At 31.8% G+C, this 17,761-nt stretch overlaps 2 protein-coding genes across 4 annotated transcripts in view; one reads left to right on the top strand and one right to left on the bottom strand.

Moving 5' to 3' along the window:
- The window catches only part of Flo2 (flotillin-2), a 220,877-nt gene that overhangs the window by 174,552 nt on the left and 28,564 nt on the right, over positions 1-17,761 (bottom strand). The window lies entirely within an intron of this gene.
- Positions 751-16,397, top strand: LOC146540424 (glucose dehydrogenase [FAD, quinone]-like). Of its 2 annotated transcripts, none has more exons than XM_085204390.1 (2): positions 751-883; positions 14,297-16,397. In XM_085204390.1, the coding sequence occupies exon 2, from the start codon at positions 14,297-14,299 to the stop codon at positions 16,169-16,171; it is 1,875 nt and encodes a 624-aa protein (XP_085060516.1). In that variant the 5' UTR covers positions 751-883; the 3' UTR covers positions 16,172-16,397. The 2 variants fall into 2 exon arrangements, with proteins under 2 accessions (XP_085060516.1, XP_085060527.1); XM_085204401.1 differs by lacking the exon at positions 751-883 and adding an exon at positions 9,833-9,878.

Raw genomic sequence — 17,761 nt, 5'->3', positions numbered from 1 at the left:
TAGAGCGAAGAAATTAAAATATTAATAAATAATAATTCATTTCAGAGTGGGGATCGAACCCACAACCAATAGAATAAATAGCCACATTTTGTGCCACGACTGGCCTACCCTGCTGAGTGCGGGATACAGCGTGAAGCTGATTTTTAATCCTGTTCAAACCTTGACTCGATAACTGTCTGTCGATTATACTTATATTTTACCGAAACCAAACACGTGAGGAGCTTTGTCCCGAAAACCTGTTAGTATCCTATATCTGTGAAGGACAAGGCAAGACCAACTAAGCATTATTATTTGAATATATTCTCATTTATATGCAAAATAATTATGTTTTAAAGCCAGTCGCGAGACAATCGTTAAACTGTAAGCGCGACAGGTTCTGGGTTCGATTCCCACTCGACAAAATGAAATATACCTATAATAATTTTATTTCTTTAATGGTGTAGAGAAAAAGCGCGACGTGGAGTTCCGTCTCTCATTACGAACTCTCCAGAATACGACGTAAAGTGACGAGCAGAGTGTCTTAACATTATGCTCCCTCCTTCCATCCCTCGAATAGGGCTGGAAACCACAACCACACATCACGACTGACCCCTAATTTCACTATTCATCTAAAACCAACCAGATTACCAAACATTACGTATAAACGACATGTGACGTAAAGAAAAAACACCAATTAATGAACTTGAACGTGAAAAAAGACAGGGTCACGGTGATAGCGCGCACGCGTTTCTTTTAATATAACTCGTTGCGCGTATCTCTAGATCGCTAGTGCTTGAGAGGTGCTGTCACGCGCTGGGGGCTAGCTCGCGGGTAGTTTGCTATAGTGAAGAGGTGCGCGCATGTTTTGTTTTTGTGTAAGGATTTACTATATTACCGATTAAAAGTAAGTATCTATATGGATTTTTTTACAAAATATTTATTGAGCTATTTTTTTATTTATATTAGATAATTGTTCTATTTGCGCGATTGTTTCAAAAATAAATAAAGCAAATAAATATAAACAAACATAAAAAAATTCGAAATTATAAATATTAATATTACTCATAAAGAAATTAATTAGCAATCATTTTAATCTAAATACCATCAGCATTTTATAAGTCAAGGATCATAAATATAAATAAGAAATAATTTTAAATAAAATAAACAAACAAATATAATCACCACTTCACAATAACTAATATTAAAAATAATTAGTTTAACGACTAACATTGCGATACGAGCCAGACGTTAGGATTCCCCCGTACAAAAGAGCCATATTAAACCAATATTTTTAAATATAATTTTTTTTCATGGTGTATCAGGCGCATAGCATAGTAGACAGATTGGTAGTGCAAACCTAGTGTTAAGACACTCTGTTCCCATTAAAACACATCCGTATCCCACTTTCCGCCAAATTCTAGAGGCATTGCGTGTTGAGTGGCGGAATTCAACGCCACGCTTTGCCTCAACATCAGAGCGAAGAAATGAAAAATATTTTCACCATATATTTCCTATTTCCTCGATCGGAATCGAACCCACAACCTGTCGCGTTTTCATGCTTTAAAAATAAAAATATAATAGTAATAAGTTGATAGTTAAAAATACTAAAAGCTGCGACAAGACTGTGGGAATATAATCAGAAATCTTAAACACGTATTATTGAATTCATGGTAAAGTAGTAAACGCGTGTTTAGCAATACTAATAATATAAGAAATGTTCCTCTTATTTAAATCAACAAAAAAGTTAAAAAGCTTCGATGACGTCATATATATGGATATTTAATATTAATTTCAGCTTACATGTGAATATCATAAAAAAATATCAGTAGCAGAATATATAAGTCTAATGGCTGAAATAAAATATATATTTTTTTATTTTAGAAGAATTTATTTTTGATTTCACACGTCTCCCACATTTACAGCAGTACCTACGATAATTTTAGTTAAGATTTTTTTTTTCCTAACCTATAGTGTCCCATTTGGTGGGAAGCGGCCTCTCTACATTTTTTCCAGTCTGATCTATTTTGTGCTAATGAACACCAGTCAGGCCTATGATGGTCCAACTCGTCTCGCCATCTTGGTTTAGCTCTGCCAATTCTCCTCTTAGAGTTTGGCGGCTTCACGCTGCATTCCTACATAGCAGGGTAGGCAGAGGCTAAGAGCCTAGTGCTAATTTTTTCGAGACATTGTGTAGGAAATTAAGTAATAATAATAAAATATTATGTTGTTATTATTAATTCTAAATCATTTTCATATTAAATTAAAATGGGATAAAATAATTCTAAGCTATTATATTTGTGCTTAGGTATGCTTAACTCCTTATTAACTTCTTCATCAAATTCAATTGTTTTGTTTTAAATTCTCACGGCATACGAAAGGAACGGGAAGCTAAATTACCCGTGGATATCAATTATATTAACTAAAACTGCACATTATACAATGCAATATTGTATGCAGTTAATTTAATTATAATTTTAAATTGTTAATGTTCCTAAAATACTAAAAGTTAGTTTTTTTCTCGTTATAGCTATTATTTACTTAGTTGCACACAAATTTTAATGTGAAAAATAGTCCTTTTAAAAAAAAGCCGACTTGAGTATATTTTTATATAAACACTAGGCGACCCGCGCAGCTTCGCTTGCTTATTTGTACCCTTAGGAGTGAATTATAATAAACCATTATACACGTGTTCAATGAAATATTTTTAAGTCTAAATTTCAATTTTTTTTTTTAAATCTAAATTTCAAATTTTATAAAAATCGGTGCCGATTTAATTTTTTTTCCATACAAACTTTCAACCCCTATTTCACCATTTTAAAGTTAAAATTTTTCAAAATCCCTTATCCTTAGTAGATGTCCAGATTACGAAAGTAAACATCTGTCCAAATTTCACGTTTCTACGCACAGCGGTTACGGCTGTGCGTGCGTCTTACCTCAGTCAGTGAGGACAAGTCCTTTCATATATATAGATTAATTTATAACTAATATATTTACATATCAACCTCATAACTGCAGAGCACCAAGGATAATGCAAATCTTACATGGATGCGTAACCTGTTATTTCTAATATTCTCTTTTAAAAACACGACGATCAATTTCGATCGTCTTCTAATAAAATTATCAATATAAATATATTATATAATATACCATTGCTCGCTCTATAAATATTTATAATAACAAACTGGTCTTACCTTATATTATAAGTTATTGCCGAGTAATTTAATTTGCATGATCTGCCACTAAAGCTTTTTTAGGCTACACTTGTTTAGAATTAACAACAAATATTTAAAACATATTAGTATTATTATTTTTTGTTTCACGCTGCATCCCTCACGTTGCAGTGGGAGCAGAGAGAAACTGGGAAGCTAGTGTTAAGATACTCCGTTCCCGTAAAGACAGCCGTCGAATCCTGGATTGCGTGTTTAGTGGCGGATTTCAACGCCGCATTTTTTGTCGTTACTGGAGCGAGAAAATGAAAATATTAAATATTTCATTGCCTCTAGTGGGAGTCGAGCCTATGACCTGTCGTGTTAATACTTGTTAATCGCGCACTTCATGGACAATTTTTTTTTTAATTTAAAATAAATAAAATAAATAAATAAATTAAAATAAATCTAAAAATTGTAAATTAAAATCGTGGCTGTCTGAAGCCAGTCGTGGCCCGGGGCACAAAGTGTAACTATAAACGCTACTGGCTGTGGGTTCGTTCACCAAGCGGACTTGAGTCCGCCAATTAATACGCAATGCCTCCAAAATAAGGCGAATAGTGGGAAACGAAGTGTCTTATCACTAGGTTCCTTCTGCCTACCCGTGTACGAGATACAGCGTGCAACTGATTTAATATATTCTTTTTATTATTCATTTACTCGATATTTAATTTTTAACATTTACTAGCCAATCAATAGAAATATGTAAGGAATACGTACCAAAATAAATAGCATAGACACGTTAAAAAGTAAAAAACAATACTACGTCCTTGAAAATCGATATTTTTATTGAATTTATATTAAAATATATTGTAATTTTTTTTGTAAATAATTTTGTATTATGAATAAATAAAAAAATATTTTTTTTGCGAGATGTGTAAAGATAAAAAGAAACTAATTTAGCATTGAAATGAGCATAAAATACATTTCCTTAATATAAATGATGTACATATTTTAAATAAAACATGGATTTTAGATTAGATGGAGAAGACTAAAGCGGTTACGGTTGATGACCAAGTAAAAGATTTCCACAAAAAAGCCCACCTCGTGAACCTCACCTGTGACTTTAAGTTAAGAGTTTAACTTTATTTTTTTTTATCATATACACATCATAAAAATTTTAAGCATTTCCTGCATTTTAAAGATTTCCTTAATATAACTTTTTTAATGTTACTAATATAAGTACATACTCTTTACTATTATAGTTCTTATCAAATAGTATTATAGCATAATTTAGAATGTGGAAAAAATTGGCTAATTACGATTTACGATACATCCTCACATACAAAAAAAAAACAAAAACAAAGGACACAAATCCATAGGAAGAGTGCGTGTGAGTGAGATGTCACTATACCTATATATATAAAAGGACTTGTCCTCACTGACTGAGGTAAGACGCACGCACAGCCGTAACCGCTGTGCGTAGAAACGTGAAATTTGGACAGATGTTTACTATCATAATCTGGACATCCACTAAGAAGGGATTTTGAAAAATTTTAACCCTAAAGGGGTGAGATAGGTGTTGAAAGTTTGTATGGAAAAAAATTTAAATCGGCACCGATTTTTATAAAATTTGAAATTTAGATTTTTAAAAGTATTTAATTGAACACGTATTTCATCGTTTTCTAGAATTCTCCCCCTAAGGGTGCAAATAAGGGGTTGAAAGTTTGTATTGAAAAATCTTTAAAACGCCACCGATTATTATAAAATTTTTAATTTAGACTCTTAAAAATATTTAATTGAACATGTGTTTCATGGTTTTCTAGAATTCACCCCCTAAGGGTGCAAATAAGGGGTTGAAAGTTTGTATTGAAAAATCTTTAAAACGCCACCGATTATTATAAAATTTTATATTTAGACTCTTAAAAATATTTAATTGAACATGTGTTTCATGGTTTTCTAGAATTCACCCCTAAATACGCAAGCAAAGCTGCGCACGTCCGCTAGTTATATATATGCGAACTGATCTTGTGACGCGTTAGCCACTATGAGTTCAAATTTCATGAAGATATCTTCATTAGACACTAAGAAAAAAAAAACGATAAGGGTTGTTCCTCCCTTATTGTAAGAATTAGAGGAAAAAAAACACACAGTGCAACTTTCCCATGCTTATCGGGCTAGTCCTTTCTTTCTTCGAAATTTTCCTCCCTGTATTTTATTTCTCCAAACAATACAAATTTCAATTCAATTTAAGTATAAAAATATTAAAAAGTTATGTTATTATTCACAATCAAGTTATATACGAACGTTCATGTAGAGCAAGTGACAATATAAATAAAAAAAACATTAACTTTTAATTTTCTTTCTTTAACAACCTCAAATAAATATTATTTATAAGTACAGTTACTTTTGAGGCGTTTCTAGAAATACAAAATAACTTACAGCAAGACAAATACAAAACAAAATAATCTATAATAATATACTGTTTTTAATTTTAATCATTATTACATTTATACATCATTATCACGGAACAGGGGCACATAGTGTGATTGTAAAGACGACAGCTTGTGGGTTCGATTCCCAGTAGAGGAAATGAAATATTAATTATTTTCCGCCACTCAACATGCAATGCCTCCAGAGTTCGGCAGAAAATGGGAAACAGAGAGTAACACTAGGTTCCCTCTGCCTACTTTTCTTTGTGCGTGATACAGCGTGAAGCTGAAAAAAATACATTAATGTAAGAAACAATATCACAATTAATTACATTTATCTTATATAGAATCTTTCGACAGAATTTCACAACTTTGTGCTAAGTAATGTATTCAACTAGTAACTTCTTACTGTTTTTAGCACAAAAAATAAATTAATAAAAAAATGTTTTTTTTAATGAATATCTTTGTCTATAATTAAGTTGTATCATCACGTTTGGTATTTTTTATATTTCAATTATAAAAAATATAATTAATTATTATAAAGCTTACCAAAAGAACTATATTAAAAAAATACATATTAAATTATTATTCAACCCTTACGAAAGAAAAATACTATTTAAGATTTCCAAAGAGGAAAGCCAGTTAAGCCGAATCTGAGATTAGCGTGCACAAACACAGACAAACAGACAAAATTTTTAAAACTCATAGTTTTAGGTTCTTGCCTACAAATAATAGATTTTCTTATATATATTATGTTTCATGTACATACAGCGATAAGTCACAATTTTAATATACGTATAGATAAATCTATGTAAATTAACTATATTTAAATATCACTTAATTCGGCAATTAGTGCCAAACATAAAAAAAAAAATTAAAACTGTGAGTTTTCAAATGGCTAAATTAACGCAAGTCTTCATTAGTCATTTAGGTCAAGATCAACAATATTTTGTTTCTCAAACGCTAAACAATACACACGAGTTCTATGAATGACTTTATACAAAACATATTCATTTTATTTAATTAAAAAAAATCCATAACACAGTATCAAAGATACTGGAGGAAGGTCACGTAAAAAGCATGAGGACCCCCCCGAAGGGCATGTATGAAGAGGTAGACGAGGCGAAAGAGGTATGTAGAGACCGTAGCGTTTAGCGTTCCGTTCTCTCTGTCTACCCCGCTAGGGATAAAGCGTGAAGTTAAGTTAAGTAAGTTAAGTTAATTAAAAATATATATATTTACATAACGAATATTCAGGAGAATTTTCAATTAATTATTATCAACATTTAAGACTATCTCTTCGTAAATACCTTCTATATGTACTCGTTCGTATGTTTCAAACTGAACGTACTAAACAATTATAAAGTAATTGTTCTCGTAACGAGGTGAAGCGCAGCCTTGAGATCCGCTACTCAACACGCAATGTCTCCAGAATGAGGTGGAAAAGTGGGGAACGAAATTATCGGAACGTGGGGAGCAGAATTGGAACGGAGTCTTATCATTAGGTTCCCATACTGCTACAAATTGCCCAAGTAAGACTTAAGTGCAAAATTTTGTCGTCATAATAACTATATGAATATAATTTTAGATTAGGTTTTTTTTAAAATGTTATTATATATTGCTTTTTATTTAAATGGGTTAATAAATAAAAAAGTTATACCATTTTGAATGATGATGTTAAACAAAATTGTTACAATTATTTTATTGAATTCTTTACTTTTTAATATAAATATTATTTTTGAAATAAATAACAATAGAGAACGAAAGTAATGCAGATTAATAAACAATTAACTATGTAGTCCACGCGGCGAAGCCGTGAGCTGGTAGCTAGTTAACAATGCTTATAAAGTAAATAATTACACAAATCCTAGAATTTTATTCTCAATTTCTGCTTTAAATAAAAAAAATATAAAAAAATGCATAGAATAGTATTTGTTACAAAGCAGTTAACAAATGCAAGATTATGTGTAATGTTAATTGATATCATTATCATGTGTAATGTGCCCTTGTATTTTCCAAGTTACTCTATTATAATACAATGCAATGAAGCACTTCTTTAAATATTTTTTTGTTATAAAGCCGAATTCACACTGTATTCTGCATCTAGGAGGGGAGGCGGGGGGAAGCTAGTTTTAAGACACTCCGTTCCCCATTTTCTGCCGAAATTTTGAGACGTTGTATGTTTGAGAGGCGGATCTCAACGCCGCGCTTTGCCTCAACCCCAAAGCGAAAAAATTAAAATATTTCATTTACTGGAGTGGAAATTGAATTCACAACCTATCGCGGACTTGATGAAGTCGAATGAGTCATAGATAATGAGAAAATTGTGGTAAACTATTCCATTTATTCACAGGATAGAGGGAGAAGAGAGAGTGGATGAAGGAAAATATTCTATATTTCAAAATAATGTTTTTTTTAAACTAACATTTACACTATTTTGAACACTTTTAAAGTGTTATTCCACATTTAGGAAAGAAAAATACTTATTTAGAAAACGTATACAAATTTGAACGTAGCGAAACTCGAACCCACGCCTCCCGGAAACCGACCACTAAGCCATACGTTCTCATCAGGTTACGTAGAAATTCTTTTACACTATATTATTAAGATCGAATATTCTGATATCAGAACGCTCATATAAGAGTATGACCATTAAGTTTTTGTCACTAGTTTGGAAATTAAAGGAAAATAACTTTTTGTAATATTTAAATTAAATATTTATGTAAATATATTTTTCACTAAATTAATTAATATTATTCGGCAATTATTCCCATAATTAAAATATATAGACACTTCCGCTTCTAACACATAGTTAGTTATGCGTAGAATTTTTCTAAATCACAACTTGTTTTAAGTTTAACTTTACCTACAGTACGGTCAACAATTCGTCGCCGCATTGAAGTTAGCTTATATTAAAATAAAATATTAATAATCCGATAATTCCTATTTAAGGTAAGATTACAGTCAAAATTTGGATATAGTATTTTATAAAGCATACCTGGCAAAATCTTCATTCGGGAAGATGAAATATTTATTTACATTTATATTTTCATATCTTCGCTCTGGTGTCGACGCAAAGGGCGGCGGCGTTCAGTTCCGCCACTCAACACGCAATGCCTCCAGAATTATACGGAAAATCGGGAACGAAGTGTCTTAACACTAGGTTTCCACTGCTGTGTGCGGGCTACAGCGTGAAGTAGATTTTATTTTATAAATATGAAATATATTTTAGTTATTAAATTATACACAGTTACTAAAAAGTATACTCTAAAATAACCGTAAAAATATGTTTCAACGTTTAAAACAGATCAGTTCTCATTGAAGAGCTGATATAAAAAGTATAAAATAAACAATAATGAATACAAAATAAATAAATTAAAATAAATAATATATACAGAATAACCACTTCGATAATATATTGTTATGAATGAAAATTCCGTAGTAATTTTATTGCAAGACATTAAAAAACCTGAGTAGCCAATATAATATTACTCGCTATAATTATTAATTAACACGTCTTTATGGCTGTGATTAAATAAAATGTTGTTTCATCACATTGTACTTATATTTAAAAATGCATTAGTAAATGCGTTAAAATGTTGTTATTGGCTTCCCGCTGTATCCCGCAAGTAGCAGGGTTGGCAGAATCACTCAAAGGGAGGGAAGACACTCAATTCCCCACTTCCGCCAAGTTATCAAGGCTTTGCGTGTTGAGAAGCAGAAAGGGAGCAAATGTAAATATTAATAAATAATAATTCATTCCACGGGCGGGAATCGAACCGACACACGGCGCGTTACAGTCACACGCTAATGCATCTGCGCCGCGACGGTCTTTATATCGTGTTAGAAAATTATTTACGAAATATAAATAAATTGTAAAGTAAAATGAAGGATTTACATATTCATGTACGTATAAACAGGCAGATTTTTTATTAGCCTCACACTGTATTCCGCGCATATAAATATAATAGGTATATAAATTAAAATATAAATTATTCCTATTTAGTATGTCAGTCAGTTTTAATGTTAATCACGAAAATAGCGAATTTTAATTATAAAAACATTTTCTCGAGAAAGAATCGAACTCACACATATCGTGCTCAAACATCACAATTCCAAAATTTATCGAAAAAATCATGTTCGCAATACAAATTACATAATATTACATATGTAATTTTATGTAATATTATGTAAAAAGTAATGTTATCAAGTACGATAAGCATAGATCGAGGGTATATATATAATGCAATACGATGCAACACAATGACAGTTGGACAGTCTTGGAATCGACTATCAGCCATGTTGTTTTCCATCAACACACGTAAGTTAGGCTATCACTTTTTTTATTAGCTTCACGCTGTATCCCGCTATTTTAGCACGCACGGCAGGGTAAGCAGAGGGAAACTATTCGCAATTTTCTACCGAATTCTAGAGGCACGAGAACGAAAATATGAAAACGTTCAATATTTCTTCGGAATCGAAGCCACAACCTGCCGCATTTATAGTGACCCTTTGTGCCCCTGTGCTACGACTGACCTAACATATTTCACATGGTATATAATTATTGTAATTAGTATGTACCATAACTTTTAAAGACCTTTGAATGTTACCTTATAAAAATATTCACAAATAGTTATCACTTTAATATAATTAAAAATGAAATCTCTATAAAGAAAATAGAAGTTAAATTTCGAGTTTCAAATAACCATCTTAATTTTGAGGGTGATTGTAGGTTAATGGTAAAAGATGCCGTCATGAAATAAATAAAAATATTGAATAAAATAGAAAATATATTAATCATAAATTTTCTCTAATTAATAAAGCTGAGATTAATCAACCAATATTATTAATTGAAGAAAAAGCTATTAATTTACGTAAAGAAGTTTGATTAAATCTTCCTATAGCCCCAATTATTACATTAAAAATTATAATAAAATATAAAAAATTAAAATTTATATTATAAGATAATAAAATTATTGGTGAAATTTTTTCTCATGTTATTAAAATAAATCTGTTAAATCATGATAATCCTTCTATAATATTAGACACAGATACCTTATTAATTTTATTTCAATCTCTTATTAATAATTTCTTTAAATATCGCTAATGGTCATTTAAAACAAAAATTTATTATGGAAAAAGATTTAATAAATACAAAAGAAATAATCTTAGTCTACTTTAAACCTCATTTAAAAACGAGCGTGCTTCTATATCTATTAAACTACAAAATATGTACATTACTTATAACGTGTGTTTAATTTTTTTTAAATGTTATTTTTTTATTATCTAGATAACCTTAGGTTTTTTTATGTCAGCAGTAGTTTTTATAACATTTCCATATACATTATAAAGTCAAATGCAATGTATTTAAAAAGTTTAAAGAAATATTCTTTATATATATTCAAATGGGTTCAATTCACAAGGGTGTGACTGTAACACGACAGATGTGGGTTCGATCCCCACTCGAGCAAGTGAAATATTTATTTACGTTTATATTTCCATTTTGTGAGAAACGGAGTGTCTTAACACTAGGTTCCCTCTGCCTACCCTGCTGTGTGCGGGATACAGCGTGAAGCTGATTTAATTTGATTTTATGTATTCAATAGTATAATCAACAAGTACTTTCAAATTCTTGTCATTGGGTAGTTAGTGGCCTTGATAATATAGGATAACTATACCTGCTATATAAGTTAACAATATCACATTACATTTACGATTTTTTCCCATAATTATTTATAGTAAATTTATAGTAATTATTTAAAGTAACTGTATAGAGTACAATTTATAAATCTATTATTGACATAAATACTTCTATTTTATAAAAATGAACTATCAGTTTAATTTGAATTTGAGGCCATTCGTGGCGCAGCGGTACAAGTGTGACTATAAACGAGACTAGTTGTGGGTTCGATCCCTACTCGAACAAATGAAATATATATTTTTTTTTTATTATACATTTTCATTACTTTGGCGTAGAGGAGAAGCGTTGAAATCCGCTACTCAACACATAATATCTTAAGAATTCGGCGGAAAATGAGAAACGTAGTGTCTTAACACTAGGTTCCCTCTGCCTATCATGCAGTTTGGGGGTTACAGTATGAAGACAGTTTAATTTAAATTTGTTTAATTACTTTGATTCTATTCATAGTGGCATTCTACTATTTAAAACGCAATGTCTCCTACACACGCAACACGCAATGGAGAACGTACTGTCTTAACACTAGGTTCCCTCTGCCTACCCTACTGTCTACAAGAACAAAATACATCCATCATACAATGTCTCTCATACACACAATATAAAATTACATCGACAAGCCAACCGTTACGAGCACGTTCCTACTACATGAGATCCACAAATGCTCAAACTATTATCAATGTATTTAATAATCGAACAATTATTCAAATGATAGTACGCCGGTTAATAGAGAATATCCTGTTATTTTGCAGATATAATTAATAAAGGATGCCGGATAACCGATTTAGTAATTCTCGGTCGGTAGCTTAGGTTGGGATTGGTGGAAACTAAAATAAGGCAAAGGATTTAAATAACAAGACTAAAAAAATACATTTAAAAGAAAAAAATCTGGACAATTTAATAAAAATATTAGGTTTACTATTAAATATACTATTATTTTTTATGTCTTATAACTTTACACAATACTTTAAAAATGTTAAAAATAAACAATACCCATATTTCTTAATGTCTATGCATATCTAAATAATAGATAGATTTATCTAATTGAATTCACATACAACAAGTTTATAATAAAATTGTCTATCGAATGTCATACCTTGGCCTAAATATTGGTTGCTAATAAAAAAAAAACAAAAACGTCATATTAATAGGTGACAGGTGTTTGAAGTTTGAATCTGACCCTGAATTAATATAATAATATAATATATTTAACTATGAATTTGTACAATATTACAGGTGCAAGTCGTAGCGTAGCTTGTGGGTTCGATTCCCACTTGAAGAAATGAGTGATGAAGTGGAAGTTCTAGAATTAGTGTCTAAACACTATGTTTCCAAGTCCATCCTATATGAGATATACATATAAAAGCATAGTACAGGAAAGATTTAAAGGAATCTTAATGAATGTTAAGTGCCTTGATAGAAACTGTGTGATAACCTGTAGAATGTAGTTCATTAACAACACAGGGTCTCTGAGGAAAATAAGACATCCTTTGAAATTTTATAACCACAGACTGATCAAGGCTGTACCTCATTAAAATGCTAGTGCATTTATTCCTTTGTTTACATTGAATGATGTTAGTTGAAGTGAAAATGTAGTATATTTCTTACTCTACTGTATATAGATACGTTTTTTTTAATTTAGATATATTTTATTAGTTTCATCAAATTTATCCATACCTATATTATAAATTCGAAAGTAACTCTGTCTGTCTGTCTGTCTTTTACGCAATCAGGGCCAAACCGCTAACTTAATTGTGATAAAATACTCATATAGAGATACTCGAGGGTCTCGGGATGAACATAGGATACTTTCTTTTCTCATATTTGTAATATTTTCGATATATACCAATATTTAAAATACTTATTAATTTGACATGCAATAACAACCGTCGCTATGCGAACGTTGCTAAGTAACGATTTGCAAAGTTTGTTGTTAGAAAACGTCACCCAAAATGAGCTTGCTTAACGCATCTCTCTATTGAAAACTGAAAATATTATCATAAATATATTTAATAAATATTTGTATAGTTCAAGCGGGCGTAGCCGCGTTCGGGTCCACTAGTATTATTATAAATGTTTACTTTGTAAGTAAACATTTCTAAGGTTGGCAAAACCTGATTGTTTTTTTATGTAACTAAACTATACTTTAGAAGGTTGTAAACCTTCATAAGTATAGTATAATAAAAATGTACAGCAGATCTAAATACATAGGTGAACATTATTGAGAAATGATAAAAATATTCATTTATTTACTATATCTGTACAAATTGTACTCTGTGTGTAATTGTGACAAGGATTCCAAGGTGTTTTCCTGTAAATTCATACCAACGCCTTGGCCAGACAGAAACCAATTCTATTGTCATAGATGAGAGCTGAAATACCACTTTTTGAAATACAAACAGTGAATCTACTGTATAATAATTAAATCGCCACCGATTTTTTTAAAAATTTGAAATTTACACTCATAAAAATATTTCATTGAACACATGTTTCGTGATTAATAAAGTAATTCATCCCCCAGGGGTGTAAATAAGATGTTGAAAGTTTGTATGCAAAAATCTTTAAATTGCCACCGATTTTTATAAAATTTGAAATTGACACTCTTAAAAATATTTCATTGAACACGTGTTTCATGCTTTAATAGAATTCACTCCTAAGGGTGTAAATAAGCAGGCGAAGCTGGGCGCGTCCGCTAGTATATAAATAAAAAGAGATTAGATCATAACCTTGTACGATATCAATTAATTTTCATGGTATATATACACATGAATAAGGTAACGTAAATATTAAATTTACTTGACATTACCCAAAAATAATACACAACGGTAATATTATTTAGGGCGTCTGGTCTGACACAAGGGTGTGACAGTAATCGCGACTGTAAAAGTGGGGACAAAACAGGGAATGTCTTAATACTAGGTTCCCTTTGCCCTACCGCGTTATATACGTGTTACAGCGTGAAATTGTAAAAAAAAAATATTATTTTAATTTAGGCAAAATATATAATTTCATTTGTTATTAATACAATATGTACTTCATTACAGATGCGGCACCAGCGTCGAGCGCCGACTTTGACGGCGGCACTGTGGGTGTTTTTTACTGTTGTATTACCAATTGAAACACAAGTAGCGAATCCTATTTCATCTGTAATGCAATTTTTACAAGAAGGCACAAATCAACTAGATAACGAACCGCAAGATCAACAGAATCTCCTTTCCGAATACGATTTCATAGTAGTGGGCGCTGGCACGGCTGGGTGTGTACTAGCAAATCGATTGACAGAAATACCAGAATGGAAAGTGCTTTTGATAGAAGCTGGTTTCAATGAAAACTTTGTTATGGATATACCAATTTTAGCGAATTATTTACAATTTACAAATGCCAATTGGAAATATAAGACGAAACCTTCAGATAAATATTGTGCAGGATTCGAAAATAAACAGTGTAACTGGCCACGTGGTAAGGTCATGGGTGGATCCAGTGTCTTAAACTACATGATCTATACGAGGGGGGCACAATATGATTACGACAATTGGGAAGCAATGGGCAACAAAGGCTGGGGGTGGGATGACGTTCTGCCATATTTCAAAAAGATTGAAAACTTTAACATACCTTCATTTGACGATGATAAATTTCACGGCCATAAAGGGTATTTAAACGTAGAATACGCTCCGTTCCGAACATCTAAAGGAAAAGCGTGGGTTAAAGGTGGTCAAGAATTAGGTTTTAAGTATAGTGATTTTAATGGGGCTAATCCAGCTGGCATATCTTTCTTACAACTTTCAATGAAGAATGGCACCAGACACAGTTCCAGTCGGGCATACTTGCATCCAATTAACAAAAGAAATAACTTACATGTATCAAAAATGAGCATGGTCACAAAGCTGATCTTAGATACTACAAAAACTAAAGTAATAGGAGTGGAATTCACGAAACGCGGTAAGAAATATAAAATTTTAGCGAAAAAAGAAGTCATCGTATCAGCAGGTGCTATAAACTCTCCTCAACTGTTAATGCTTTCTGGCATTGGTCCAAGAGACCATTTAGAATCGTTAGATATTCCAGTAGCCAAGGATTTGCCAGTAGGTTATAATCTGATGGATCACATCGCAGCTGGTGGTCTTCAATTTCTGGTCCAATCACAAAATTTGTCTGTATCAACGACTTATATTATAAACCACTTGGACTTAGTGTTCAAGTGGATGCGAACTCATAAGGGACCCATGTCATTACCCGGTGGATGCGAAGCGTTGGTCTTTTTGGAATTAAAAAATAAATTTAATATTACCGGTTGGCCTGATATGGAATTGCTTTTTATAAGTGGTGGATTAAATTCCGACCCACTTCTGCCACGTAATTTTGGTTTTGACGAACAAATTTACTCAGAAACATATGGTGCCTTAGGTAGTAATGATGCTTTTATGGTATTCCCAATGCTTATGCGACCAAAATCGAAAGGTAGAGTGATGTTACGAAGCAAAAATCCTAAAGTACACCCAACAATAATCCCAAATTACTTTGAGTACTCCGAAGATTTACAGAAAATTGTAGAAGGTATCAAGGTGGCAATAGAAATTTCAAGACAGCCGTCGATGAAGAAACTGGGAACGAAAATATATGACGTACCTATACCCGAATGTTTAAAGTATGGACCATTTGGAAGTGACGCATATTTCGCATGTCAAGCACAAATGTTCACCTTTACAATTTATCATCAAAGTGGAACTTGTAAAATGGGCGCTGATACTGATCCCTCAGCTGTTGTAGACTCCAGGTTAAGGGTACATGGAATTCCTAATTTAAGAGTAATCGACGCTAGTATTATGCCTGAAATTGTATCAAGTCATACAAATGCCCCAACGTTTATGATAGCGGAGAAAGGAGCAGACATGATCAAGGAGGATTGGAGAAAACAATGACAGTAACTTAACGAAACCTAAGCTAAGAAATTGAACAAAACTGTGATGTCAATTATTTAAGTGGATTTAAAATAATATTATGTAAGGTATTAATAGCATTTAGTAATAGTGATAAGTCTTGATATATAATAATTTAATAATGTTATAATAAATGTGCAATATTTCCATGTAGGCTATCTACATGAATACAGATATGGATATTTATTAAATTAAATTATGACGGGTACTTAAGTTTTTTTTTACCTAAGTTATTCTTAGCATATACGAAGAAACAGGATAGAGAGAGAGAACGACGTATTAAGTCAGTCCGTTTAATATACTGTGTGCTCTCGGAAAAATTAATCATCAACCATAGGCGTTGTCCCTTCTCAAATTTTGTAATAGAATGAAAGAAATGTAATCGACATAGTCTTATCTGTCTTAAATATTTAAGGTTGATCGACTCACATTTTTTTGTAAAACTTTTTTGTGGTTCTATAGAACCCAAGAGAAATAAATAGCATTATTAAAAAATATGAAATTGCTGTGTTATAAATGTATATCCTTCACTTATTTATATATATAAAATCGAAAGGTCACTCACTCATCACGAAATCTCAGAAACTACATGTGCTAGGAATCTGAAATTTTGTATAGGAGTTACTTATAGGACGTAGGTGCTCGCTAAGACGGAAATTGGCAATATTCGACTTTTAAGGGGTTGTTTTTGGGGTTGAAAGTTTGTATGAAATTTCGTTACTACAAATGCTAGGAGTCTCAAATTTTACATGGACGTCACTTATAGGACGTAGGTACTCATGGAGACAGAAATTAATAATAACGTAGGTCACGCAGGCGAAGCCGCGGGCGGGCCGCTAGCTTTATATTATATATGTCGGAGTTGGGTGGATTTCCCTAGCACATAGTTTTGAGTACCCGGTCTACTGTGGGCTTCAGTGGATAATGTTGGCACGAGTAAACATAATTTGTGATATTACGAATTAATTACAACACCGTAACCAATTCACAAGAAAGCAGCTATCGCTATCCCAGTAGGTAGGAACCACCTTAGTACTACAAATTCCGACATCCATACCTATATTATAAATTCGAAAGTAACTCTGTCTGTCTGTCTGTCTGTCTTTTACGCAATCAGGGCCAAACCGCTAATTTAATTGTGATAAAATACTCATATAGAGATACTTGAGGGTCCCAGGATGAACATAGGATACTTTTTTTTCTCATATTTGTAATATTTTCGTTATATACCAATATATTAAAATAATTAATTTGACAAAGAATTTATTCCGCCATGTTAATAACAATCGTCGCTACGCGTTGCTAAGCAACGGCTTGCAAAGTTTGCTGTTTTAAGAAAACGTCACCCACAGTGAGTTTGCTTAATGCATACATGGCGCGCGCCGATATAGATTTATACAAATCTCTTTATACAAATCATTAACAAAAATTAGATGATTTCTATAATTTGATATTCATCCTTATGAAAATAAATATAATAGTCACTTTTAGCATTTCGTCTAGATGGAAATTATAGTTTACTGTATAACATTCTAATAAATAATTAAGATGTGACTGATTCCAAATGACCTA

Source organism: Heliconius melpomene, chromosome 2, assembly GCF_056956725.1.
Source record: "Heliconius melpomene rosina isolate 202511_hmr_F chromosome 2, ASM5695672v1, whole genome shotgun sequence".
Classification (NCBI taxonomy): domain Eukaryota; kingdom Metazoa; phylum Arthropoda; class Insecta; order Lepidoptera; family Nymphalidae; genus Heliconius; species Heliconius melpomene.
Note: the sequence above shows the minus strand (reverse complement) of the source record. Positions and strands in the feature narration are given on the sequence as shown.

What these genes read in the sequence shown, in the direction of transcription:
- LOC146540424 (XM_085204390.1), top strand. Translation starts at nt 14,297, where the DNA reads ATGCGGCACCAGCGTCGAGCGCCGACTTTGACGGCGGCACTGTGGGTG.